Raw genomic sequence first — 27604 nt, 5'->3', positions numbered from 1 at the left:
ACCTATTGCATTCATTGGGTTTAAGTATGATTTATTTTTTGTTAAACTGACGCTTCAATTTGCTATTCTAAACGTCAATACTTTTTAAAATATTTATATGGCAACACTTCTAATGAACAGTTGTTGTCAAGAAACTTATAGACCTTGTTCTCCTAGTATAGTATTTGAAAAGAAACGGTTTATGCCAAGGAATTTAAAATCTTTGAGTAAATGCATTTAGAATGATTTGGGATTACTTCATTAATATATGATTTTCTCTCATTTCAGGGGCCTGGAAATGGCTCAGGGCAAGGTCCTCCAGCACAAACCTATTATCAAGGCCTGCCCCCACCCCATGGCTATCCTCCACCCCATGCACCCTTTCATGGCCTAGCGATTGCTGCTGGACCCCATACGTCACCACCTGCATCCTCAGGTATGCCATTGATATTTCTTCAATCATGACAGCTATGTTTATGGAGAGCTTCTATTATTTTATGTACAGTTAGTCTATCTAGATTAAAAAACCATTTGATTTGCTTTAGCTTTGAATCTGAATCTTTCAGTTCTTAGCTAGCCATACTGGCTATGCATACGACCTGCTGACCTTAAAATTTTAAATGGGAATTGAAAGAATGAATTAATGGGATAACTACTGTATTTTATGGCCTCTAAAGTCAACCTTTATTCCAAAATGTTTGTTTCAAAAAATCACTTTAGTCATGAATGAGAAGGTTTGAACCCCATGGGTTAACGTTCACGGGTCAGTATAATCTGTTTTGACTCTGTGTGTGGATCATTTTATTTACTAACATTTAATATTTATTTTTCAATTGAAGAATGTTGAAGTTGGGATTTTTATTATTAAATTTTATCGCAGTTATGTGACATGAGTATCATGTTGCTCACTTCTGTGGTGTCGTAAGAGTTGCTAGCAAGATATTGAATAAACTTGATATTTTATCTCAACTGATCCTAACAAAACAGATTGTGCTCTTCTTACCTAGTGGAATCATTTGTTTAAAAAAAATTACCCTTATAAATTACAAGTGCTTTCACATGGGCTGTTGAAACGTCTTTTCTTGTTTGCGTGCCCTACTGAAATGAGGGTGCATCTTATATGCAACCAAGCACAGTATTTAAATGAGTAGAATGCATTAAATCCACTGTTTATGCTAGTGTCCCAATCCAGTTGTAATCTCTTTCAATTCATATGTGAATTTTGATGTAGAAGAAGTCTTGAGAGTGTTCCAGAGCTAAGGAACTCTTCCAAAGACTTTTTAACCAAAATGCTTCATTCTTGGTAAACCACAGAAAAATGAGAAACTTTATTAAGATAAATCATCATTGAGAACTGATTAAAAAATAATAGAGGAGAATGTCAGCACTCTGAATGTAGGCATGAGTTTGATTGCATTAATTGATAGGTTGGGTGTGATGTTTGGGTTTAATGAACAGCTTCACACAATTAGTGGTTGTGTCCAGGTTTTGACTTTTTGTTTGGTGAATGATGGTTTAGCTTCTCTGGATATCCTACTCTGGGAGCACTTTGATAGCAGTGACTCATCCATCAGATGAGCTGTTGATTGAAGTACCCCTGACACAAGTCATTCACAGCAAGTTACTATGTGACAGTATGTTTCTTTCCACTCTTAATCATTTCCTGAATATATTCCTAGAATTATTTGCTCAACACTCTTAAAATGGGTTATGCTCTTATATCCATCACCAAATATTATAAATTTGGGAGCTATCTTGCAGTTATAATTTTTACAGAGGTAATCATGCTGCCGTGTCTTGAAATGCCTTTGCTGAAATCTGTGGAAATGTATTCTTTTGACCAATTACCTACTACTTGAATCTCCCGACTCTTATCATACAGAAAATTTAGGAATTCCCTTGATCTTTGTTTTAAACAGTGAATACAGAGTGGATATTGTTGATATATGCAGCACATTTCTGTGAATTGTTCACTCTGATGAATTACTACTTTTCCACATTAAGCTCTATTTCTCTTAGTGACCTGTTTAATTAGATTAGTAGCATTCTTGGTAGGTGAAGGATCTAATTTCGCTTCAGGCAACATAATGGCATTTCACCACTGCCTAAGTGTTATTTATTTACATTTCTGAGGTGATGTGTGTGCATTTCTAAAACTTGCTTCATTCTCTGGATAAGCTATATCATTTTTTTTATTTATGGAGTAAGTTCTTTCTGAAAGTGGTGGGTAATTTAAGCATTTAATAATTCCCTTTCTTAATTGGTTAATGAATGAGTTTTTGAGGGCTTAATGAAATAGGGACAATTAAGAATCATTCTCATGATTGAAGCCAGCATCGGTGCTAAATTTGGTCAAATTATTGTCATTCTTGACATTTATAGTATTGTGCCAAAGAAAATTTTCTTATGACTAAATAACTTGTTTTCAAGTAGTTTAACAACAGAAAATTTAATCTGTTCCAGAATTACCTTCACCCATGGAAATAATTCCACTCTTGGTAAATAGTCATGCATAAATACTTTGTCCCCAAGACTCATCATACAGTGTCTAGTGGTGTAGTTTTGTTGTTGTTTGGTATATTTGCTTCTTATGTTTAATGTGAAAACTTGTGCTCTGCCTTGATGAATGACTTGGACTTTCTTGCTCTTCAGGAGCCTCTCCACCTCCCCATGGCCTCGCTCAATCCTCCTCCCCCTCGGCCTCTACACCCCCTTCCTCTGCCTCCTCATCTGCCTCAACGTCCTCATCACCTCCTGGGCACCAGCAGCAACAGCAGCAGGTTCCCATGGTGCACCGAGATGAACGAACGCACAGGCAGTATGTAAAGCTTAAGCGGAAATTGGAGCAAAAGCACCTCCATGGGATGAGGGGACCAATTCCTGATGAAAGGCTGAGTCCGCAGCACCAGCTCCTCTCTCGAAGGGGTATGCAGGATAGACTTCTTCTAATTAATGATTTCTGCAGCATCTGAGGGATTGCCCTGATTTCTGCCTTTTAACCAAGTCTTTACAGTTCACATGTGCATATAAACAAAGGTTGGAGAGAAATACTGCACTGACATTAAACTGTTAGCTATGGATAATGCATCTAAAGGGTTATACCATGTACCAATGTGCCATCTAAAGAAAATTGTTGTATTGAAGTGCTTCCATATAGGATATTAAAGTGGATACTAAAATTGTACTGCAGGCAAGATTTTCATTCAATAATTTTCAAAACACTGCACTTTGACTTTTTGCCTCAATTTAATTTAATAGCTGATCATTATTAAATTGTCATTTTGATTATATCCAATGGCTGTATTTGCCTTTTTCTTCCATGTATGTAATAGAGGTGGTTAGTTAACATTAAAGGTTAACTTCAGTATGCTCAGTGAATTGGCAACAGGTTCATGGCCTGGTATGATGTATAAGTTTAAAAAGTTTCGTCATTGTAAATTTAAAAGCCTTTGAATAGAGTTCTTTAGTGATTCGTTTCCAAAAAACAGTTCATGTATATGATAATGGTATCAGTTGATTCCTTTATGTTTTTAGCAGTCATTCACAATTACAGACAACAGTACAGTGTTCTAATAGCTTTGTTGGATATGATGTAGAGAATAATTTTCAGATCCTCTTTCTGTCTAATAGTTTGTTTTGTTTCCTTGCACAGACATGGGCAATGGGATGATGTCCGGGCGCAGGAGGAGTCGGGAGGGTGTCAACATGGCAACCACAGCTGGAGATGACCTGAGCAACCAACAGGATGAGGAGGTTGAGGGAGAGGCTGGGAAACTTCTCTCTGAACTTCTTTCTAGCACACGTCCCCCGCAGGTTTGTAGCTTCTCCAAGTACCTAATTGTAAATATGAACAAATTTTTACAAGTCGACTCTCATTTTGGAAGTCTGAACTATTCAGGAATAAATTAATGTTCACGTAAAGGAACTTTACTTGTAGTTAATTGGCATAATACATTCAATCTATTGCTAGCATCTCCTTTATGCGCTAAAATATTTATCTCATTTCTTCGACCTCAGTGGAATGAAAGTGTTAGATATATGATTTTTTGATTTCTGGGCTGCTACCACATTGTAATGTGGTGAATGTGATGAAGTTAACTGCAGCAGAATCTTTAAAAGTATATGATTGCTTTTATTTTCATGGTTAATCCCATTTCTAAACATATACTTCCTGATAAATATGTAATTTCCTCAGGTAATTCAGCTTCATTGCATGTTAAAATCATATTGTACCAACAACTTATCAAGATAGATGTCAATTAGTGCCATGTTTTCTCACCTGTCATTTGTACTGATGTGGTGATGATTTTTCTTTGGCAGGTTTCCAATCTGGAGCCTCGAAGTGCCCTGTTGCACTGGTCGCAGCCAACCACAGGGAGGGAGCAAACCACTGGAAGTGATGGGTGTGTTACTGGCTTGCCGTCTGGTTCAGAGCTGTGTTATGAAGTCCTGCTTAATGAGAGAGGGAAAGACGGGAAATACAGGCTCATTTATAGTGGGGATTCCCTTTCATGCAGGTATTGTATTTCTTTGTATTTGTTCTGTTTGATTAATCAATGCCATAATTCAATTGAACACTCATGTGATCTTGAAGTGTTGAAGTACCTATGTTGCCAGATATATATGGTCTAAGGTTAATGTTTGTTTTTTTAAATGAGGGGTGATATATTTATTTTTTCAAGAAATAATTTATACACTATCAACATATTTAGACTTGAAAGTATTTAAACTAACATAAATAGAATATTTCTGTTGCAATTGTTACTGAATACATTTGGAAAGATGTGATACTTGTATTATGTGCTTAAAACATGCTATTAATCTGTTATTTGTGTCTATCCCATGTTCTGTGTTTGGATGTATTAAGGTACATAAATGGTTTAAACTTTTCATAGACAGTTTACTTATAATGTTAAAGAAACTTCTTTGTGATGATTTAGTTAAAATATTGCACCCTAAATTATGGAAAAAAGTGTTTTTGAAATTTTCTGTCTTTTAAAGCCTTTAGGAATAGTGATCCTAATGAAATTATTTCAAATCTGAGAATAAACTTATCCCATTCTGGAGAATCTTTTCCTCACAGTGCTTTCTATTAATTTCATTAAAGAGTGGAAGACCTGAGGCCTGGGACAGACTATTGGGTCAAACTTCAAGTGAGATGGAGGAGAAAAAGTGTGATGCAGTCAATGGGAGGTGGAGAAGGTTCCTTGGGATCATGGGAAGGTGCAGGGCCACCATCAGAGCCGACAGCATTTTCAACACCCCCTTGTGCTCCTGATGCACCAATGCCTCCCAAACTTATTAGTAGAGGAAGGACCAATTTACAGCTTAGGTTAGTATGCATTAAGTATGAAATACTCCAAGGGGTACTGAGATGAGGTATTAAATGATCTTGGTAAGTTGGGATTTTTAATTTTGTATAACCACCTGGATAAAAAAATTACCTCCTCAGTTTTTACTAATTACTGTAAGACATGTTCCTCCAAACAGGGATGGAAACAGTTTCACCTGTAAGTAATGGAAAAAAAGTGGAAGTATTTTGGTGGTACCCAGTGAAATAATTTTTGTCTGTTGTTCTAGTGTATTATACTTAACATTGGTCTATACCATCCTTGAGTGTCCTGTTTCAAAAGCTATTTATCTTGTCCCTCAGAATATATTAAAATCCTTCTAAATGTAATTAAATAGAGGAGGATGGACTTCTTTTATTTCTAAAAATCATGATAAAAAACAAAAAGATGTGTTCTATTGTTTCAGGCTTCACTTCGTGGAAGTAATTGATATCCATTATTGAAATAGAAAGAAAGACTCTAAAAAAAAGACTAAAAAAAAAAGATGTGTGTTATGTGAAGGTGTTTCTATGATCTTATGTACATGATCCATTCTGCTCTTTTTGAGTATTCCATGTTGTTATTTTGAGTTTTTTCACTATTATGCTGTGTCCTGTCTACTAAATATATGTTTACAAGAAATGATATTTTTTCCACTTGTAACATTTTAATTGTTAAATTCTGTAAGATTGCAAATTACCTGTATATAATAAGGCCATGAGTACTGTCTCTTAAAGTTTTCGTCAGATCCATTGCATTGTATTTACCTAGTATGTTGAACAATACAACATGGAATAACTATAGAATATACAGTATTTTTTACTTGATTCTCCACACTTTAAAGCAAAATATCACTTTGAATGTACAAAATATTGCACCTATTAATATTTTTCTCTCTTGACTTAAAAGGTGGAATGCTGGTGTGGACAATGGTTCACATATTAGCCTATATATATTGGAGTGGGACCAAGGGAGGCAGATATTAGGTGGAGAAACAATAGGAGAGGATGAAGTTGGACCATGTCCAGAATTAACATTCACTGAAGTGTATCGTGGCCGGGGCAAGCAGACTACCCTCAGCAAACTGCAGCCATCAACTTGTTACTCCTTCCGAGTCTACGCAATCAATGATTGTGGGAAGAGGTGAAAGAAAATACTTTAATTTATTTATTAATTTCACTTTAATCAAAAAACAGCCCTTTAACCTTTGTATTGAACTTTAAAAACTGATATAACAATAGAAACAATTATAAACACCAAAGCTCTGGATGGAAATAAATCCATCGAGACAGCAATTGAACCTGCAACCTCTGGGTTGGCAGATGAAGACGTTGCCCCGCCACCATCAGGGCTGGCAATAGGGAATAAAGGGCTGTGTCCAGGTAGTGTGTATTCCACCAAAACTTAATCGACAGTAGAAGTCCTCTGTTGTAATGGCTCTCAAAATACCTTATAAGTACTTATTTGTCATGTAGTTAGTTCGTTATCTATTATAATGAACCTTGGTTCTAAATTTCTGCACTATTTTAATTATTTGTTGAGTGAGTTACAATAAATAAAATGCTATATATTTTTAAATCTCAAAGTGCATTGTAACTACATGCATCATTTCTTCATGAAATTGCTTGTCTTAGTATCTAAGGTATAACATGCACACTGTATGTGTACATTTATCATATGCCATTGTATAGCAATTGAGGTGTACTCATTGAAGAGGGCTACTTCAATATTTCGAAGAATGCTAAAGAAAACTTTGGTCCCTGAAAAACTTTTTTTTGTGCGACCATAATACTTTCAAGTGAAAATGAAATGGATAGAAAAATTATTATTTTTCAAAATGATCATATGTGATACTTGAAATAATGGATTTGTGACATGTCAATGCCATGAATGTTCTTCTCGTTATAGCTTCAGTTAAGAATATCATTTGGTTCAATGGAGAGCATTGTTATGTGAAATCACTGAAGGTTTTTGTTCTATCTAGATAATCTGAAAGTATTCATATTTCGTTTGATTCATGGTGTGTTGACCTTAAAATGTATTTTAATCAATGAGCATCATAATTAAATCTAGAGATAAGCACATTACAGTTAAATCTCAAATTCAGAAAGAATTTCTCTAGTTTAAAGACGTAAACAGTGAGCTGAGCATTTAAGTAATTTGCTCCCTTGCTCACACAGTGAATACAGTGAAGTGGTGCAGCTATGGACAAGTGGTAGTCCTCCCGCCCAGCCACCTCCCCCAACGCTGCGGGAGGCCCGGGTTAATTCTTTGTCCTTGGCCTGGGACAACCGCAAGGGTGATGGGAAAGGCTATCGAGGAGATGATGGCTCCAGAAATGGAACTTTGGAGTACACACTTCAAATGGAAGACCCTTCCACAGGTCATGGCTTCCTTCCAGTTTACTCTGGGTCTGTTACCCATTGTACGTGCAGTGGGCTTGCACGACATTCTGAATTTAAATTCAGGGTGAGTGGTGTTTGAAATCGTTATATAATTAGAACTAAAACAAATAAGTTGATATTGGCAATGTTAATAGTTGATGGAAATGGAAGTGGTGCGTGATTAACCATCATTTTATCCTATTTTATGTGTGGAATCATGTATTCAATTGTTTCTGGCTCAACTTTGTGGAAGTTCATGTTCATTAAATGAAGAACACAATGTATTTTGCCACTGTTCTAAAAAGAAAAGTGGAGAAATGCTTTGTGTTCTTCATTTAATGGGTGAAATCATTATTAATTTTCATAATTTCATGTGTCATTCTCTATTTTGGGGCTAAATCATTGACATAAAAAAGTGAAGTTTGTAGGGAATGAAGTATTAGCATTATTTTTTCAGTTCTGAATAAATACTATGGGATCATTGTGTCATTAATGAGTAGGTTGAGTAATGAAGCCAAATTCCCTGAAAAGGAAGAGATAAGAATGCTGTTGTTCGCATTGGTTTTGTTTGAAGTCCAATTGATAATGCATAACTATTTAGTATTCATTCAAATTTACTGTTAACTATCTTTTAAATCTTTTTTATTTGTCTTGGAATAATCTATTGACACTTTTATCATGTAATTTCTCAATACAACACTATTCTGCTATATTTGTGTGCACTCAGAAAGCATTGAATACTAATTATTTTTAAATAAAACCAATCAATCTTGGGTGTTGTCATTTTTTTAATATTCAATTAATGTAGCCTAAGATATAATTGCAATTATTTTGTGATAGTTGTTTTAACACCAAGGTCATTTTCTTCCAGTTGAGGGCAGCAAACGAAGAAGGGCCATCCAAGTGGTCGGATGAAGTCTCCTACCACACACTACCAGCACCTCCTACAGCACCCTCCCGCCCTGTACTAGTGAAACCTCATGTTGGCCGTGGTAAAGGTGGGGGTGGTGGCCATAACCAGCAAAGGGTGAAGCCATCGGAGAGTTCTTTAACTGTCCATGCTTCCTCTTTCTCACCGCGGAAGGGGTCTAACCAAATCACTGCTGCTCCATCACCAGGAGTTCCTGTTGGACATCCTATAAAGGTTAATTTAGATATAATGGAGGACTTGAGTCTGCTAAACTTGTTAAAAAAAGTAATTTTTTAAGCCCTATGGATCTATCACAAACTTCTGAAATGATTTTTTTAAATCTAAGTTATCAATTCCAAATAGATATAATGTTAAGGCTTTAATAGATAATATGTTTTAAAGCCCTGAGTAGATATGATTTTGTAGCCTTTAGAAGTGTGATTGGATGGGAATCAGTCGGCTGTTAAATGGGTTGCTTTTAGTCATTAACTTTTGTAACTTTAAAACTTAGAGTTGAAAATCTGACCCTGTCATTTTTGTGTTGAATTAAATTTAGAGGTAATAAAATTAATGAAACTAAGCAAAAATGTATTCTTTACTCTAGAGTTATTTCATAAACTTGATTCTTTCATTTTTCAGATGAAATGGGATCCCCCTGCAGACAATGGAGGTGCACCAATAGCTTTATTTACTCTCCAACTTGATAGTGGCTCAGGTAATTGATTCATTTAAATGGACTTTTTCTATTGTTAGGTTTAGTAAGTGATGTGCTGTTCTATAAATCCTTTTTTGTATTTTTTATGCTTATTCCTCCCTAAAAGTTTTTTAAATATTGGAGGGCAGCATTTGAGTACAATTTGTTTTGATTTGTCTGCGACCAATGTGCACTTTTATTTACATGAGCACAATTTTTGGGCACTCCTTCAATCAAAATATATTATTCTGATTTTTTTTCTTCTTCTAGGTTTTGAGACTGTATACACTGGCCTAGAAAATGAATATACCATCAAAGCCCCTATTCCTGGTACTACATATCGTCTAAAAGTTTCATGTAGTGGGCCTGGTGGTCATGGTCCATTCTCAGATGTTACTACCATTGTGGCTGATGCAATTCCTCCATCACCTCCTCTCTTCAAGCCAAGAGTAATTAATTCTCGTGCCAGACCTACATCTTTGAGTATTAAATGGGGTAAGACCAGTTATATATTCCTTGAAATGATTATCCATGATGCTCTTTTTCTTTTATTTATATTTATGTAATAGTATAAATACCATAACCATGTCTCTTTGCATTTCCAAATATATTGAAATCATTTGTACTAAAGCTAATCTTGAACATTTCAACTAGGGGAAATGGTTGACAGCCGAGGTCATTAGTGCCATTAGATTGTTGTGTAATTTGGTGGGGGTGAATTATTCAGGGAATGGGGGAAGGATGGAGAGGAACCTGGCATTGGTATTAGCCTACTCTTAAATAAAGGTGCCAAGGGATCCATAGTTTTATGTTTCATCCAACAGGTGGTATACTCCACTTGTGGTTCTCTGAGCACAGCACCCAAAGTATGGATTGGGACACCACTGAAAAATCCTGGCACCACCAGGATTAGAGTGCAGTGAAGGCAGTGCATTAGCCACTGCACCATCACGATCCCCTTGTTTAATACAATTGTGATTTAATGCATAAGTAATTTATTCTAAATAAAAGAAAGAAAATTATTTACTTATTATATTTATTTCCATTTACTGAAAACCAAAAGTTGGTTTTCAACTTTTGGCTTTCAGTAACTTCAAAAATTTTTATCCAGTTCTTTTGCCGATTGATTTATTGAAATGGCTAAAAATTCCTAGCTATCCCATTGTTATTTTCATGTTCTTTTTAATGAAAACTGCTTCTTTAACTCCCCAGGGTTTCATCTATTCCATTTTTTATTACAAATTAATATTTAACATTCAGAAGTGTACAATATTATAATATTTTATGGAAAAATGTACTGTTGGCTGTCTATACTCTACAAAAATTTTAGAGTTTCCATTGACTTCTTTTCAATTGCAAATTGGTAACACACAGACTACGAGACACTTGCATATTAATACACATAATTGATATTTCATTGACTTTATCTTGTGTATGTAATAGAGACAGACAAGTGGTGTCTTTATGAATCCTAAATATTTTCCATTTTTTAAGATACATATTTTTTTGGACCATTCCAGTAAACCCAGTCAATTTGTCTTCCTAGTTAATCCAATTTGGGACATCTCAGCTAACAAGTTGCTGATGAATTATTTAATACAATTTGCTAATAATAATATGTATTTTCCCTGTGATCAATATTATAGATATAAAGCGTATTATCAAACATGCACAAAATACTATGATAAATGAATGTGAATAAATGAAAGTTTAATTTTTTCATCTGATTAATAAAATTCATAAATTCGTCAATGGGAGTAGTTATTAATGTAATTCAAATTTGAAATTATTCTTTTCTGCAATGCAGTTATTACTTGATGTTTAGAAAAAATTGGCGCAATCAATCTTTAGTTGACACCTGAAGTACGGAGGGGTTGATTGAAGTTACCATCCTGAATTAATTATTGAACAGTGGTTTTATATTTCTGACTGTTTAGCCACAATCACATTGGTTTACACAAGCCATTACTTCATGATTTCATAGCGTCATCTAATATGTTTTAGTTAATGTTTATACCAAAATTTTCATCTCTCTTTCATTAGAGGAAATGTAAGAATATGTGTAATTTGAGGGTAAGTCATAAAACTTGCTATATTTCAGGTATTATATTCAATGTAAGGGCTAAGAACATAGTTTTCACGTACTGCTTTATGCCCATTTGTTTAAAATCATCTAACCTTTGACAGCACCATTATCCTAATGCATATTCCTTTTTTTTTTGACTCAGGTCCTCCAGAATTCAATGGGGGTGCACCAGTAACAGAGTATGAGGTGGATATGATGGAAGATGATGAGGATGAGAAGGAGAATTTTGAGGGTGAAACTCATCATTCCGAGTTGGAGAATAGTGATAGCAAGAAGCCTGGAAATGAAGATGCAAGTGGTGATAAGAAGTTGGATGGCTCCCTGGGTGGCAGGAAAAGAAAGAAGAGGAGGACGGTGTACAAGGGGAAAGAACTGGAATGCACAGCTTCAGAACTACTCCCCGGGAGGACTTATGCTTTCCAAATTCGAGCCTACAATAGGGCCGGGGTGAGATGGATCTTCATTTAATATCCTAAGTGAAAGTTTATCAGACACCTGCATAATATATAGAATTCTAATTTATTGTAGAGAAAGCAGAAGCTATTAAGCGAGTATTTATTAATTCTGTTTCCGTAAATACAACCTCACTTTGATGAAATTTTTTTGTTTCTCTTTGTCAAGAATGTTTGCAAACCATCTGCTAAATGATGATATTTAATATGATGCACTATTTATAGTTTCTAATTTCCTTATAAATTGAGAGAGAATCCTTAAGCATTCCAGCATGTGAAGGTAAAATATTAGAGGACCCTGGATGATTACGCACTGTAATGACAAGTGATTGGTAGTTTAAATGCAACATTAACATATTGTATTTAAACTACCAATCACATAGAAAATTCCCAAGGACAGGCTTGTTTAGTATAAGGGTTTGTTCTTTCAAAATTTCTTAAAAATGACTAAATGAACTCCATTCATTAAGAAATAGGTCATTTGTTGTTGAAAAAAGTATTGAGTGAATGAAATGCATTATATATCAATGTATCAGAAAAATATTCACTTTTTAACACTATTTCAGAGTGGTGTAGCAATGGTATTTCTCATCTTTCATTTATACTTGCAGCCAGGAAGTTGGTCAGACTGGATGGAAGGGTTGACTGGAGCTGGACCTCCTTCATCACCTGTGAATCTTACTGCCTCTGCCAAGTCGTACAGTAATGTGATAGTGCAATGGGATGAACCTGCCTCTCTAAACGGGGCCCCTGTGTCCTCTTATCGGTTGGAGATGTGTGTGGGGAAGGAGGAGGTTGAGGAAAGTGACGGTGTCAAGGAGGAACCAGTGTTCTCTGCCATCCATTCAGGCACAAGCCGATCACATGAGGTGAAAGGTCTTTCCCCAGCCACTTCCTATATGTTTAGAGTCCGAGCCATAAACTCAGCAGGTGCAGGCCCCTTCTCGGGAACCTGCCTATGCTGCACACCCCCCTCTGTCCCAGGGGCCTTCCCCGGCCCACCCCGCCTTGCCCCCCTCCTGAGTTCATTGGCCAACTCCCACGAAGACCGGCCATCATCTCGAGCATCTTCGTCCTCCTCCTCGACTTCCTCGTCTGCTGCCCTCACGACTTCATCGTGCCACTCTTCTCCCGTGCTGCCAGAAGACTTGCAGCCAGTTCCATTGGCCTCGTGCAGGTCACTGGAGGTGGTGTGGGATGAGCCCCCATGCAATGGCTCATTCATCAGTCAGTATCTGGTCCATGTGTCGGAGGTGGGGGTGACTGGTGCAGACAGAGTCCTTGTGGTTCCTCCCGTCCTGTATGTAGTCATAGAAGATTTGCAACCAGATACTGCATACAGGTAAGCATTTTAAAAAATCTTTCTCTTATTTTGTGTGATTTAGTTGGTGAATTTTGGGGTGTAAAAGTGGTTTCATTTTTTTTTGTTTCCCAAAGTTGGCTTTTTTGCAGTCCTACATTCTCATTACCACTGATTGGGTATATTTGTTGCATGAATCTGTCACTTGATGGTCTGGACCTGCATTTGATTATACTCCTTTGAATAGTTTTATTTATATAAAGGAATCTGATTTCACCTGGATTATCTGGATTTTGATAGTTGTTACTTTCTACCCTTTTTTTGATGAGTTGGCACCATGATAGAATCTACTTCCAAGTATTTGAAGAATCTCTTGACTTACTTTAAGATTGTATTTTTTTTAATTGTACATTATACTGGGCATTACAAGTAGCTACGTATATATGTTACATTATCATTCTGGCTTTTACCCGTATGCTGTTAATGAAATTCAGTAGTACTGTTATGTGCTCAATTGTAGTTCAGTGCATTTGGCCATTAATATGTCCTTGTACTCTTTGTAATTTCCTGTATTTGATCTTGCTGCAGTGATGATTAGTGCCAGTATAATGGCGCACAATGACAAAAACTATATCCATATATTTGCCATCACCTCAGTTGTGAATATTATATATACCAGGGTTTTCACACAAATCTTATTGACTTCTTATTTGCCTGGGGAAAGGCAAATGATATATCTCGACTTCAGTGTTGAAATTCCTTAGTTTTCTGATAAAGTGAAATTTTTAATGCACATTACACACTATCATCTGTATGCTTACTAGATAAACCAAAATACAAAAGCTAATGGCAAATAAACCCCTGATCTTTCCACAGAATTGTGCTATATTAGAGAAATCAATCACAGAAAATAGGCTGGAACAGTGTTTACTTCTACTTTTGTTTTGGCTGGTCAATTTTACAAGAACCATAATTGGGCTGGGCAGTGGGTAGACTTTAAGGATATAAATCATTCTTTAAAATTAGGGGAAGGCAAATAAAAAAAACATGTTGAATTGTTTGGTAACTCACTCACAAAAAACTTTCACTCTTTTCCAATTCTGTTAGCTAGCTCTCCTCTTCTTTTTCATACTGTCAAAGTTGTGAACTGTTCCCACAGTTACAATGTTTTAAGGCTGTGTGAGAAAAAATTGAAGTGAGGGGTTCAGAAAATTTGAGAAACTGTAAAAAATGTTTGGTTTATATCACTCTGAATTAAAAATCCAATAGATAATAATATCATCAAAAATAAGTATAATCCTTAGTTGCAAACTGTGGGAAATCTTTATAATTATGACTTTTATGTTTTATTTTCCTCTTTTATTCAATACATGTGTAGAAAAAGTATTGGAAATAATTATAAAAATTGCTGGGATAAAATTTTAATGAAAATAGTTTGGGTACTACCAAAATTTTCATTTCCAGCATCAAATACTCTCTATTCTTACAATTACCCACTACTGTACATGTATCAGTGGTGAGAACTATGTATTTATGGTCTGGCTGAGAAGAGAACAAAATCTTTTGTTAAAACGATAACAGCTACCTCCAATATTTAAAGCTTGCAGTGTTTGAGGATATATTGTTCATGATTCAGGAGACTGAAAAGTTTCATTTGTCATCAAGGGTTGTTTCTTTGATAGAAACGTCTTTCTTTCAAAATTTAATACTGTATTAGCCTGGATATAATTTACCCTGAATCTAGTGCATCCCTTTATATTTTGAAGCAAAACTTATATAAAAGAAAAACCCTTTTAATTTTCTTTTCTTGAATCATAATGTTCTCTAAACTTGTTAATCATGCAATCACTAGGTATTTAATGCTTATTCAAAGTCCTGAAAAGAATTAAACAAATTTTAATGACATTTTGAATATGTATAGCTTTTATAGGTACTTATGAGAAACAATCTCCAGTATTTAATTAGATATACCGGTGAATATACAATGTTTCTTGAATTCATACATGATAGGCTTAGTGGTAACTTTGTCCAAGGCTATTTTGATCCACTTCTCTAATACAATATAATATTCTGAGATGTTTGTTTTCTTTATCTTACCTCGTGGTGCCAATTTTTGGTTCCTGGTTTTCTACACCAATTGATTCTTGCTTTGAAGTAATTGCATGGAATTTTAAATTCCCTTGGTCAACCATTGCATAATCTCATGTGATTGAAAAGCCATCACTTCATTTTGCTATCACAAAATCATGGACATGACTTTCTAGGTTTTAGTAATAGAGATAGTAGATTTGTAGAGTAGCTCATTTAAATGTATTTAAATACTTCTTCCTTGAACATATAATTGCTTCTGAAAACCTATATGTCTTTGAAGTTTGAGCATTTTTTTTGTTGCTCTTTAGCCAGAAATACTTTCTTTAAGTGTACACCATGGCTTTGTCAGATTCCTCTGTTGAATTGCAATTTGAAAGAAGAATTGTTAAATTAAAAAGAGGGTGAAGAATCAGTTATTATGAATATGCAAACACTAGCCACTATTGCATAAAGATATGTACGCAATAGAAAATTCTGGTGACACTACGTGTTTGAAATGTTATATAGTTCCCTGTTGTTACAATTTACCATTGATCTTATTTGAAATTTCTAAAAATGATTGTCCAGTTTATTTAGACAAAGTAAAATCACACATCCATTTCATTTGCCGGCCAATGTTAGTTAGCCATTGCAAATTAATCCACTGTGTGCAGAATTGTATAATACACTTGTATGAGTTAAAAGCTACTGAATGTAATGCAAAGGTGACTTGAAAAGGTACATAATGGAGAAAACTATCATATTATATTAGATTAAATTATACAGTATCTGATTATTTTATGCTCTTCTGTACTACTATTTGTCCTACTTAGACCTCATAAAATCAAGGAATAATCTCATTGATTTTAAACTGGAGCCTTGTCAATGTTATTGTAGTTCATTCATTTAGTGATCTGAATATTATTTGCAGGCTGCTCCTGTATTAAAATTATTTTTTAATATTTTCTTTTAGGATCAGGGTTCAAGCAGAAAACTCGTGTGGAGTTGGCCCTCTCTCTCCTGCACTAAAGGCTTGCACACAACCCTTGCCCCCAAATCCACCCCATCTTGAGTGCCAGTCTTCTGGACACGCACAGGTGAGTTGCATTTCCTTGTGTATTGCTAAAATGGCAGGCTCACCCTTTCTTTTCTCTAAGAGGTCCCCTGGACTCATCTGTTGCATGCCTTTTTTTGCAATATTCATGTGTTAATTGAGTTGTACATTTTATATTCAGAAAGTAAGATTTGATTTCTAAACTGGTGTAAGCTAAGGTCCATTCTCCAAGGGTGTACAGTTTTGCTTCCATGTTTTCCTCTCATTCCCCTCTCCTTGGGGTGGCCAAACGCATGGGCATTCAGAAGAGCCCATTTCCTGTGGCGAGCCACTCCGCTATTTCCCCCTTCCTGCCCTGACTTTGTCCCTACTTCCCAATCGGCAGTTATGGACAGTGTTCTGCCCCTCTCTTTACACCAACACATCCCTCTCCTATCTCCCCCTAAATCTCTAACCCACGCCCACAGCCATGTATGTATATCTGTTTGAATATAACTTCTTTGCCTGGAGATGCTGCACCACCAGGAAACATAGGTTACCATAAAGCTTATTTTCCATATGGAGTTACACAATTAAGTTTTAATATTATTCATTATGGAACAATTCCACAAAGTTACGCCTGGAACTATTCTTTACCTTCTGCTTCCAATTACCATTAGCTGTATTCTGTACAATGCAGTGCGAGTGATTAGCTCTAAGCCACTTTTTGGTACCGCTTTAAAATCTTTGGCACCAAGCATATTTTCATTAATCCAATCAGTAAGTTTCACTGGATTTTCTGAAACACTATGCTTTTAAATGTTTCACCGAAGCCTTTGCACATTCTGGCATATTTCAGTGTACCAAAATGAAATGCAGGACCGGATTTATTCATAGAGTATTATTTATTTACTGGAAATCAAATTATTTGATAGTCAGACATTTTTGACCTTATTAGTATGTTTGTTTTTAATCCAGAATGAAAATTTAGTATTGCTTATTTTTTATCATTATGAAATATTAATTCCATCTGAAATGCCTTTTATTTCTTTATAGATTCGTCTAAGGTGGACAAGTGCTGCAAGTCAAACAAATTCCTTATCTCCTTCCTTTTCTACCAGCTCCCATGATGTCAAATATACTGTCCAAATGCAGAATTCCAGAACTAAAGAGTAGGTTGAATTAATTATAAATAACTGATTTTTAATTTATGTATGTAATTAGTATATTAGCATATTAAATTGGTATGCTGAATCAATTGTAATATTTTCCATGTTAAGGTATCTATTGTATATTTGATCAAATGCTGTCTCTGCATTCTATCAAGGCTTAGAAATTTTTTGTTTAATAAATTTATTAGGTTTTAAAAGGAGAAAATAATATATCATTATGCGAAAGTTATTTTTTATCTATTTTATTTAGTTATTGATACTCTCTTTTTCTCCGTCAATCATCTCTTTATGTTTTGCACTTGCAGTTTCCAAAATGTGTGGCATGGTCCAGGATTGAGCTGTAAGGTCCCTCGCCTTGCTGAAGGAAAGTCTTATTTTTTCCGAATAGCTGCCACTAATTTATCAGGGCGAGGACCTTTCTCTAAGGCCTATGAATTCCGTACTTCCCTTGCTCCACCACCAACCCTTAGACGTAAGTAGTACTTGTCTTCAATGCAATTAATAATCAAACAATCACAACTGCCAACATTATCTTATGTTTCAAGTAATAGTCTTTTGTCTGTGACTTTCTAAAGTAATTAATTTCTCCTGGAAATTAAACCTTTTAGCATGAGACTATGTGCTTTTTAATTTGCAGCCCCCAAGTGTGTTGAAATTGGCAAAAATGGCTGTGTGTTAGAATGGCAGAGCTGTCGTCCCATTGGGGGTGATCCAGTGGTTTACCAAGTGCAACTGTGTAGGATGAGAGATCAGGAATACAAGCAGGTAAGAAGAAACGCTGAGTGGCCCTTATATTTTTTCCCTTCTTTCTTAGATGAATTATGCACCGTGAAGTCTCATTATTTTGATCCCACTTTATTCAAAATATCATTTAATTTGAAGCTAAGAGCAGTCCCTGGTAAAAGCATATGATCTTGCAAGTATTTTAGTATGAATAAATTGAAGTATGGCGACTTTATAATTCTAACTCATGATCTGATCCTGTGGTTGGAAACATTGTATATTTTCTCTGGAGCATTATACTCCAGTAATCATTTTTGAATTGCAGTTATGTTTATTTTGTGAATGCTTCTTGTTTATGCTATTCATTACTTACAAGAAACCCCATGGTCCCCGAAACATAACTTCTTTTGCTAGATCAATATTCAAGGTTAGCTAATATTAGATGCCAATTGAGCAAAAAGATGTAGCCAAGTACAGGAATGTAGGAATGCTGGCCAAATTTGTAAACATAGGGTATTTTTTGTGATTTCCTTTATTTTAAACTCATTTGACTGTTACAAAGTCCCATTTTTTCATTTAATTGGATTTCAATTTAATTACTGTTTTTTAATAGGGGAATTTTTGGAATATGCATTTTAGTGTGCAGTAAAACCTTAAATTACATTTTTGAACCAATGAAAAATAATGTTAAATGAATGTGTTACTTAAGTTGAGGTTTTGAATTGTTTTACATTTAAAAAAGATATTGTGATGTTTTTCACCTAGTGATTGGAGAATTTTGATAAAATTATTATTATAAATATTTTGTCTTGGTTTTCTCCAAATGAATATTAACCGTCTTGAGGCTGTAAGTTTTTCTAGACAGTTATGTTTGTCTCTGCATTCACATACTACCTTGATCAAAAATTTCCCGGAATTTATTCAGAAAATTAAAAATACAAGTTTATTCATGTAAATCTATATTGTCCCCTTCAAAGTAATCCCCATCGACTGCAACACACTTATGCCAGCGCTTGATCCAATCCTCGAAACATTTTTTATATTCGGTTTTCGGTATGTCCATCAGTGCTTCCTGCGATTTTTCCATTACTTCCTCTCGGCTGCTAAAACGCGTTCCCCGTAATGGTTTTTTAACTCGATTGAACAGAAAGAAGTCACAGGGAGCCAAATCAGGTGAATTCGGTGGCTGTTTGATGGTATTTGTTGCATTTTTCGTCAAAAAATTACGAATAATGATAGCACTGTGCGATGGTGCGTTATCATGGTGCAAAATCCACGAGTTTTCTGCCCACATTTCTGGTCACTTTCGGCGAATTGCTTCACGCAAACGTCTCATAACGCCCAAATAATACTCTTTGTTTACTGTCTGGCCTTCTGGCAAAAATTCATGATGCACTACACCGTTGTAATCCATGAAAACCGTCAGCATTGCCTTCTTTTTTGACTGAAAACGACGTGGTTTTTTTGGTCTCGGCTCATTTGGTGAACGCCATTCACTTGCCTGATGTCTGGATTGCGTGTCGTACTCATAAACCCACGTCTCGTCTCCAGTAATGATCCTTTTGATGAATGTGGGATCGGATTCAGCCTCGCAAATCATGTCTTTTGCGACGTCAACACGGTCTCTTTTTTGCATGAAATTGAGGTCTTTTGGCACCAACTTTGCTGCTACACGACGGAAACCCAAATCATTAACCACAATGTCTTGGGCGGATCCATAGGCAATGTTCAAGTCCTCCGCTATTTCTCTGATGGTTAATTTGCGGTTATTGACCAACATTTCTTTTACTTTATCAATTTTTTCACCGACTTTCGATGTCGATGGTCTGCCACTGCGTTCATCATCTTCGATTGACTCACGACCACTTCTGAACCGCTCGTGCCACTGGTAAACGACCGTTTTTTTTAGAGAATCGTTGCCGAAACACTTTTCCAACATTTCCAACGTCCGTGCGCCACTAAATCCGTTTTTTACGCAAAATTTAATACAAGTTCGTTGTTGCAAATTTAAATCCATTTCTGAAATTGTAAAAAATCGCCAACACACACAGAGATAGATGTACTCTTGGCTACGTAACTTTTGCAAATGTCAAGTTATGACACTAAGATTTAAAGGGAATATCAACAACAGATGTACCAATTTAACAAAAAAAACAGAACTCAAATCGGAACGATGGGAGCGCCACACGGTGGTTATTCCGGGAACTTTTTGATCAAGGTAGTATTCTTTTCAAAAAATGGAAACTCTCTCCCTCTGTTTCCTAATCTGAATGCATATCCTCTGCATTTTTATTGAGTTTTAATGGTATGTGAGTTGTGAATCTCCACTGTACGATGGGCTCGTATTATTATAGTGTGTCTTTGGAAATTTTTCATTTTATCCAATTTGAATACTCCAATCATCATTTTATTTTCATACTATGATGCGTGAATTACAAAGACTCAGGCATCTAGGCTCCACTCATTGAATACAGTCACTTTTTACACCTAGCAAGTCTTAATGAAACACTTATGTAACTATGAGCATCTATTCTTTTATGTATCTTAACTGAGCCTGTGTCTTTGCTCCTCATTTGACGTGCCTTATATCATGTACATACTCCACCCACCTGGTATTTTTGTATTGTGATCTCTGGGCAAATAAAAAGTAATAATAATAATAATAATAATGAAAGTTTCAAGCTGTAAATGCTTGTGACATGAATACAAGCATCATAATTGAAGAAATAAACCCATAAATGCACATTTGTGCAAGTGTTTCTCATTGCCATTACTTATGCTATGATACATATGGAACTATAGGTAAGAATCAAGTCCTTAATTTTTTCAATTGAATACACTTGAGTCTATGCTTTAGGCTCGATTTCTTTTTCGTTATTGAAAGTGACATAATTTTAGTAGCATGTGCCATGTTTGGATTTTTTTTCATTTCTTGTGTGCAATATACAAATTATCAGGGCATTTCCTTATTAAGGAATGCCCATCTTCTTAAATGGCAAGACCATATCCCATGAATGAATTACCTCCTTAGCATATCAATTAGTCATTAATCAATGCCATTGTTTCCTTAGGTATACCATGGAAGTGAAACCAAAGTGACCCTAAATGATCTAGAATCTGGAGCTGAGTATGGTGCTAGGGTGTGCCCCGTGAGACTGCTTAGTGGTGGAAGCAATGGTGAACTCTTGGGATCTCCATCTCCCCCGGTGAAATTCTCCACACCAAGTTCCAGTACCCTTACGTCTAACGGCAGTGGTTCCAATTCCTCCACCAATGGCAATTGCAGTGAAGGATCTAAAATGCTTCAGACCTCACAGGTGAGTTTTAATTCGTACCTTGCCTTCACAGACAGTCCTTAGGAATAGCATAATAAGAAATATTTGTGTCCATTGCTATTAGGAATTTGTCCTGGAGGAATAAACTCTATTCGATTTCAGCAAAGTGAGGAATAAAATTCAGTAAAGAATATAAGTTCTTCAGCCTGATGATTTAATTATTTTAATGAAAAAGTAGCATGTTTTTGGTGTTTCAACAAAACAAGTCTATTGTTTATTATCTGGCCTATGTTCTTATTGTTATAGTACATGTAGAAGCATTTGGCGTGTAATGATAAATTTTCTAATTTCCAAATATTTATAGGAAAGCTTCTAAGTTACTTGAAGGACTGGAAAGAAAGTTCCAAAGCTGTCAAAATAGTTGTCACTTATGTGTCTTGCAATTTTAATGTGCCAATACTCTTGTTAGAATGGTTCGAGGGAAATATCTCCAAAAAATTTTCTGAGAACTATTCTTGCATAGAGAATGCATTAGTATATGAATGTTAAAAATTTATTCAAGACAAACTGCATATAATTTTCATCTAAACACACAAGTCTACAATCTTCAGATGTTTCATTTATTGAACAGTCAAAACCCATGTTCTTGAATTCACAGACTGCAGTCGGTGAACGTAAGCCTTTGACTGACCAGCAGTGGGCTGCAATTCTCGTGTGCGGTTTCACGGCATTCTCCATAGCAATGGCCTTCATTGTGCAGCAGTTCCTTCTTTGGGCACAACGTGAAGAAAATTGATCATCCTTGAAAGGTAGATGTATCTTCAGCAAGCTGTTGAATCGACAACCAGTGTCAGGAAATTGATGAAATTACTTCTGCACATTTCCCGAAATTGGGGAAGCAGGTTGTGAAAACTACCAGAATCTCTTCAGTTACGAAAATGCATAAAACTTAAGATGTTTTTCTGTAGAAGATAACATTGGATGAGGGGTTTTATGCATGGTGTGATTTATTGCCAACTGTGCAATTATGGTAGATGGTGATGTTGATCGTGAGGCAACGGATTGTAAACCAAGAAGTAATTAATATTTGTCTGCAGAATTCCTTTGTGGTGAAGAAATGATAAAAAGTTTATAAAATCAGGGTAATCTGTATTCTTTTGTGTGGGGCATGTTTTTGTAAATTATTCCTTTTCTAATACTCTTTTTTTATTTTCTAAGTATTGAATAATAATTTTATGGAATGATTTGTGAAATCATTTCCTTAATCAAGTGAATACTAGCGGAAAAATAAACTAAATCTTACATCGGCACTGTATAATTGAATCCAGTTTTATTTTGTATCCTCCCTATGGGTTAACCTTAAATTTTGGCTTTAATTTTTAACAAAGTGATTGTATTTTGTGGTCATTTGTACTTCATCACAATGCAAAGAATTATCTCCTTTTTATAAGGTATATCTTTTTTGGGGAATCGAGTATTTTTTCGTACTGTTAGTAAAGGATACCTTGACCTATATTTTCAAGATCTATGCTTGCTTATTATATTTTAAGCAAATAAATATTGTTGAGAGTATGTTGCAGGACTTCTATTTGGTGCTACAGACAAGATTTCTAATTCTCTGGGAGGTCTTGAAATATATGGTGTATTGACAGTTCCACTATATATTTTGATTTCCCTTCTAATATGATATATTTTGAAGCAAATGTAGGGTTGCTGTTTTTTATTAGAAACTGCAGAAATATTATATGCTACATTTGTAAATGTTCATATTATTTGTTGCTTATTTTATTTTAGCACTTACAATTATATGATGGGGCCACAACATACACATCAAGATGGCAATTTTTTGTGTTGTTTTAATATATTATTGGTGAATTTGGCCCATTTTGATATAAAAAAAACTTCACCTTGGGCTTGTGATAATTACTACAAATGTATTCCTATTTTACCCTGTGGTAAAGTTGGAGGTTGACTGCATTTAGGGACTATTGTTGTACATTGCCATAAGTCTTTGCTGCTAACTAATCTCAATGTGTTGTCAGAATGGTAAATAGCAATTTGCTGTTTGCATTCCAGAAGTTGGTGAAATTGACTGATGCTATTTGTGTCGAATGAAATCATGCTTAAGTGTCTGTAAATTGTAATGAAAATTTGTACTTTTTTGTGCTTGTTATGAACGCCTTACATACAGAGGTTGAGGATGGGAGTAAACAAATATAGGACTTTGTGCTATTTTTTTGTCTATTAGAATTATGGTCTCAAAAGCCATAATAAAGTGATCATATATGCTCTAGCTAAAGCTGTAAACATGTTGGTGGAAATATCAAATTGGTATACAGTGTTGAGTACGTTTATAAGTTTATTGATTTTTTCTTTAAAATTTTTAAAGGTTGTTATGGGAACTGTAAATTCATGATGTACATAATGACTCCCATCTTGTCAAAATGTATAGTAAATTATTATCCGGAAATTGAAAAAGTTTATCTAAATTCTCCCTTTTCTCTTATTATGACATAATGAGTATAATATTTTCAGGATGTTGTTCAAAGCAACTTGCTATTGCAAATGGAATGGTCGATCTTTTTGTAAACTTTAATATTTTCACACCGACCGGTTCTATAAAAGGAATTGTCTTATAATTTAGGTGTCTTCCAAAAGAGATAAAGCAGCATTGTAAGATTGGAAGCTATCTTAAACTAGTACAACAATGAAATATATTATATAAATAAACATATAACAGAAATGAATATATAAATAAATATGAATATATATTTTATGACTGTTATTTATTACATCAAATTTACCTCCTTACCCCTGCTATTGCTAATTTATTATAGTACTGCAGGAATGAATCAAGGTGGCTCCTCACTCCCATTTGGTCAGTTTGAGAATTGAAATGGCTTTGCCAGTGGTGGGCAGCCCTTCATGCTGCTACACTATGGTCTATCATCATTGTAACAATAAATGGTACTAGTTGGATCATGGACCAACAAATTATATAGAACTATATAGCATTTGCATGCAAGTACATGTAATGAAACTATAGCAGATATGCATTTGACCATTAAAGAAAGAATAATAAGACTTCATTGGCTATGCCTACTGCATACTTATTTACTGCATATACATGTCTTATGAATTATTTTTTTATATTTATATCTTGTAATAATTTACACATGAAAATGGTATAAACGAGTAATTTTACTAACTAATGTAGCAACAGTAGTCTGAATATAGTTTCCCATTATTTTTCTGGAACTAAAACTATTACAGTAAGGGCAAGTTGTACACACACAACAAAAACTTAAAAAATGTCCCCAGAGTTGGCAAATCAAAACTGTCATCACATTTTGGAATTGCATATCTGCCAGTTAGTGTTACATTAGCCTCAACTGCATCTGCAAAAAGCCAATTGATGGCCAGTCGTCCATATACACCAGATGTGTCTGTTGTAAATTTTGTACTGGTAAGTTCAACTATTTATACCAAATCTAAGACTCGCAGCATTTAACCTAACCTTTGGGGAGACACATCGAAGTTTCCTGAGATAAGATTATCTGCTAGCACGAGAGTTTAATCTGCCAGGTGTAACCAGGCAGCTTCATTACAGTATAGAGAAGTACTGCAATGAACAGTGCAGTAGTTTAAAAATAAGTGGGTATATTAACACTGCAGTTTGCTTATTTTGGAAAGAGAAAGCTTGACTTTTTTACTATCCTTCCTAAATGAATTCCTTCATTATTGTAAATCCTATAAAACGCTTCTTTTAAACACATTTGAATATGAAACTGTGATGAGTTTGAAAGGTGATTCTCGACAGTGCACGTCACCAGGACACACAATACAAAAAGTAACAGAGATTTTAAATATCCAAATGCATCCTTGCCAGTGTCACTTTAGTATTTCAGGCAAAGTAAATAACATTTCTTAATAATTTAATGTCTTTAAGATAGGACATGAGCGAAAAGTGGGTGGCTGGCATAGGGTTGTTATCAAGGGAAGACATTAGTTAGAAAGGTTTAAGGGACCACTTCCCCCCATATGCTCCTGAGTGTAAAAAAATTAAACCCAAGGTCGAACCCCCTGGCCTAACTTTAAAGGTTGGTCACAAAGAACGGAATTTATAAAAATGACACCAGAATTAATACCATGTGGATCGAAAAGATATTAATATATTGATGTGCATGTCCCGTGAGCTCTTTCCGATGAACCAGCAGGTAACATTGAAACAACATGCAACTTAATCGGGTACGATGCCCACTGGAGAAAACGTACTAAAGCATAGCATAGTTAAATGTCTTAGACAAAAATATCCACGAACAAATAATGGGAGAACACAATAGAGTGAATTAAAACGAAAACTGGCAGGATAACACAGAACAGCGAGAACAATAGGTGACTTCCTCGGCCGAAATTACACAACTACCTCACCGTTAGAAAGGTTTTTTATTTAAGAAAACAATTCATTGCGACGAACGCCACTCAAATGCAATTAGCTTATATAATGGAAGTTACGTAACACCTAAGAATTTGCTGAAAAATGCTACTACATCATTTTATAGCCTTATAAAAATAACTTTATTGAAACAAGAGCATCAATTACCGTCTTTGGTAAACTTGAACAAAACATACGCATTATTGTCACCTTTCGTACGTACCTAAGTAAAATTTATAACAGAGTTGATAAAATGACGGCAAGTTTAGGAGATTTTATTGAACCGACGACTGATATTTTGCATATTCATCAAAATACACATAAATTTCCCACACATCCCCAAGGAATATTTCATAATGTCTGCCACTGCAGTCACCAAAAGATTACAAACAAACAACAAACAATATGCGCACTAAAAATGTCAGCTGAGTCCGTCAAATTATTGCCTATAGATTAAATGGTCAGTTATCGTCGCTAACGTCCACAACCTTATATTTTTCTGCATTGAAGATCATGGATCAAGTTTAAAGGAAGCAGTCTATGTGCCCTTTGATCAAGTCATGTGGAATTGTTTTGTGTTAAATGACAATGGATAAATACCGTGTTGAAGAGCATCAACAACTTTTACAGTCATTAAAGGGGACTGTGGAAGGCCTCCTGATTAGTCAAGTGTCTAATGTTTGGAATATATATGGAGGATTAAATCGCTTGTATAATGCCATGAAAAACATATTTAAACACGGCTGTAGAGTTTTTACCCAGGATGTAGGAATAAAATTCAATTTGATTGTGTTATTATAACGTGTTTAATATTTTCTAATGGTAATTATCCCATTTACAGGGGGAACCAGATTGCTGGGTTTTTATCCAGGGCCTTACCTGGCTACAACCGGCTTTAGCAAATTCGCCGACATTTTTTTGCGAAGATAAGGATACATTCGTGCACTTACCCAAGGGTGTCACGAATGATAAAGCATCGTATTGGCTGTTTAAAAGGTAATTAAAAATACGGAGTCTCTGAATATATATATGTATTTATTCACTCAATTTTTAACGATTTGTCGTTATATTTCAGTCTGGAAGGACATACATTATCCCAGAAATTGTCCTGGCTGTTATCTGATAGAAGTCACCTAGCTTCATGCTACGAACCTTATGCATTTCTTTGCCGCCCTGAGTACGGTGAAGCAGCCTTAGTCTGTCTAAGAGCTGTGGAGCAGAGCCAGCCTTCTCTTCTTACTGAAATAGATCCGTGCTTGGTATGAGAGTTTTTCTGGCTGGTTTTATATTGTATCCATAAGCACTGAATGTTGGCATGTATGATAGAACACTACAAACATTAGTTTCACATGCACATAAAATTTGAAAAAAGTTGCTCTCATTAAACATTACAGTTCATTAGGGCTGATAGGTTTACTATGATGAATGCATTTAATGCCCTGTAGGCAAGTGTAGGCACAACATGGTGCTTTTATATCATATCATCATTTATTCACCAGCAGACCATGTGGTATAGGTTTTGTCAAAGTAGAATATACATTATATAATATGATTGAATTGAATTCACCTACGTTATAAATATATTTAATTACACTTTTCATCATGAAAATCACCCAAAGCGATTTTACCCAATCCTATCTTCAGTAGATGTTTAACACTGGCGAAAATAAAATAGATACCAAGAGAGCATCCATACTGCAACTTTCTGGTTATAATTTGAAGATGTCCATTAATTATTTGCTAGTTGTACGTATTCATGTA

General features: G+C 35.2%; 2 protein-coding genes across 4 annotated transcripts in view; both read left to right on the top strand.

Moving 5' to 3' along the window:
* Positions 1-23676, top strand: part of mtgo (miles to go) — a 168992-nt gene extending 145316 nt beyond the window's left edge. For both annotated transcript variants that reach the window (XM_071597504.1, XM_071597505.1), the window contains 18 exons: positions 268-415; positions 2632-2904; positions 3632-3792; positions 4300-4496; positions 5087-5311; positions 6219-6452; positions 7490-7778; positions 8565-8837; positions 9243-9318; positions 9568-9792; positions 11526-11830; positions 12447-13177; positions 16179-16302; positions 17295-17410; positions 17716-17882; positions 18048-18175; positions 21205-21450; positions 22067-23676. In XM_071597504.1, the coding sequence (XP_071453605.1) occupies positions 268-415; positions 2632-2904; positions 3632-3792; positions 4300-4496; positions 5087-5311; positions 6219-6452; positions 7490-7778; positions 8565-8837; positions 9243-9318; positions 9568-9792; positions 11526-11830; positions 12447-13177; positions 16179-16302; positions 17295-17410; positions 17716-17882; positions 18048-18175; positions 21205-21450; positions 22067-22204 (4056 nt within the window). In that variant the 3' untranslated portion in view covers positions 22205-23676. The remainder of the gene's footprint in view (positions 1-267; positions 416-2631; positions 2905-3631; positions 3793-4299; positions 4497-5086; positions 5312-6218; positions 6453-7489; positions 7779-8564; positions 8838-9242; positions 9319-9567; positions 9793-11525; positions 11831-12446; positions 13178-16178; positions 16303-17294; positions 17411-17715; positions 17883-18047; positions 18176-21204; positions 21451-22066) is intronic.
* A 2597-nt stretch (positions 23677-26273) lies between these two features.
* Rubicon (run domain Beclin-1-interacting and cysteine-rich domain-containing protein rubicon) overlaps positions 26274-27604 on the top strand; it is a 29602-nt gene continuing 28271 nt past the window's right edge. For both annotated transcript variants that reach the window (XM_071597836.1, XM_071597835.1), the window contains exons 1-3: positions 26274-26608; positions 26685-26839; positions 26919-27102. In XM_071597836.1, coding sequence (XP_071453937.1) covers positions 26426-26608; positions 26685-26839; positions 26919-27102 — 522 coding nt within the window. In that variant the 5' untranslated portion in view covers positions 26274-26425. The remainder of the gene's footprint in view (positions 26609-26684; positions 26840-26918; positions 27103-27604) is intronic.

The sequence above is a fragment of the Hetaerina americana genome, unplaced genomic scaffold (genome assembly GCF_022747635.1).
Source record: "Hetaerina americana unplaced genomic scaffold, ioHetAmer1.1.p SCAF_9, whole genome shotgun sequence".
NCBI classification, from domain to species: domain Eukaryota; kingdom Metazoa; phylum Arthropoda; class Insecta; order Odonata; family Calopterygidae; genus Hetaerina; species Hetaerina americana.
Note: the sequence above shows the minus strand (reverse complement) of the source record. Positions and strands in the feature narration are given on the sequence as shown.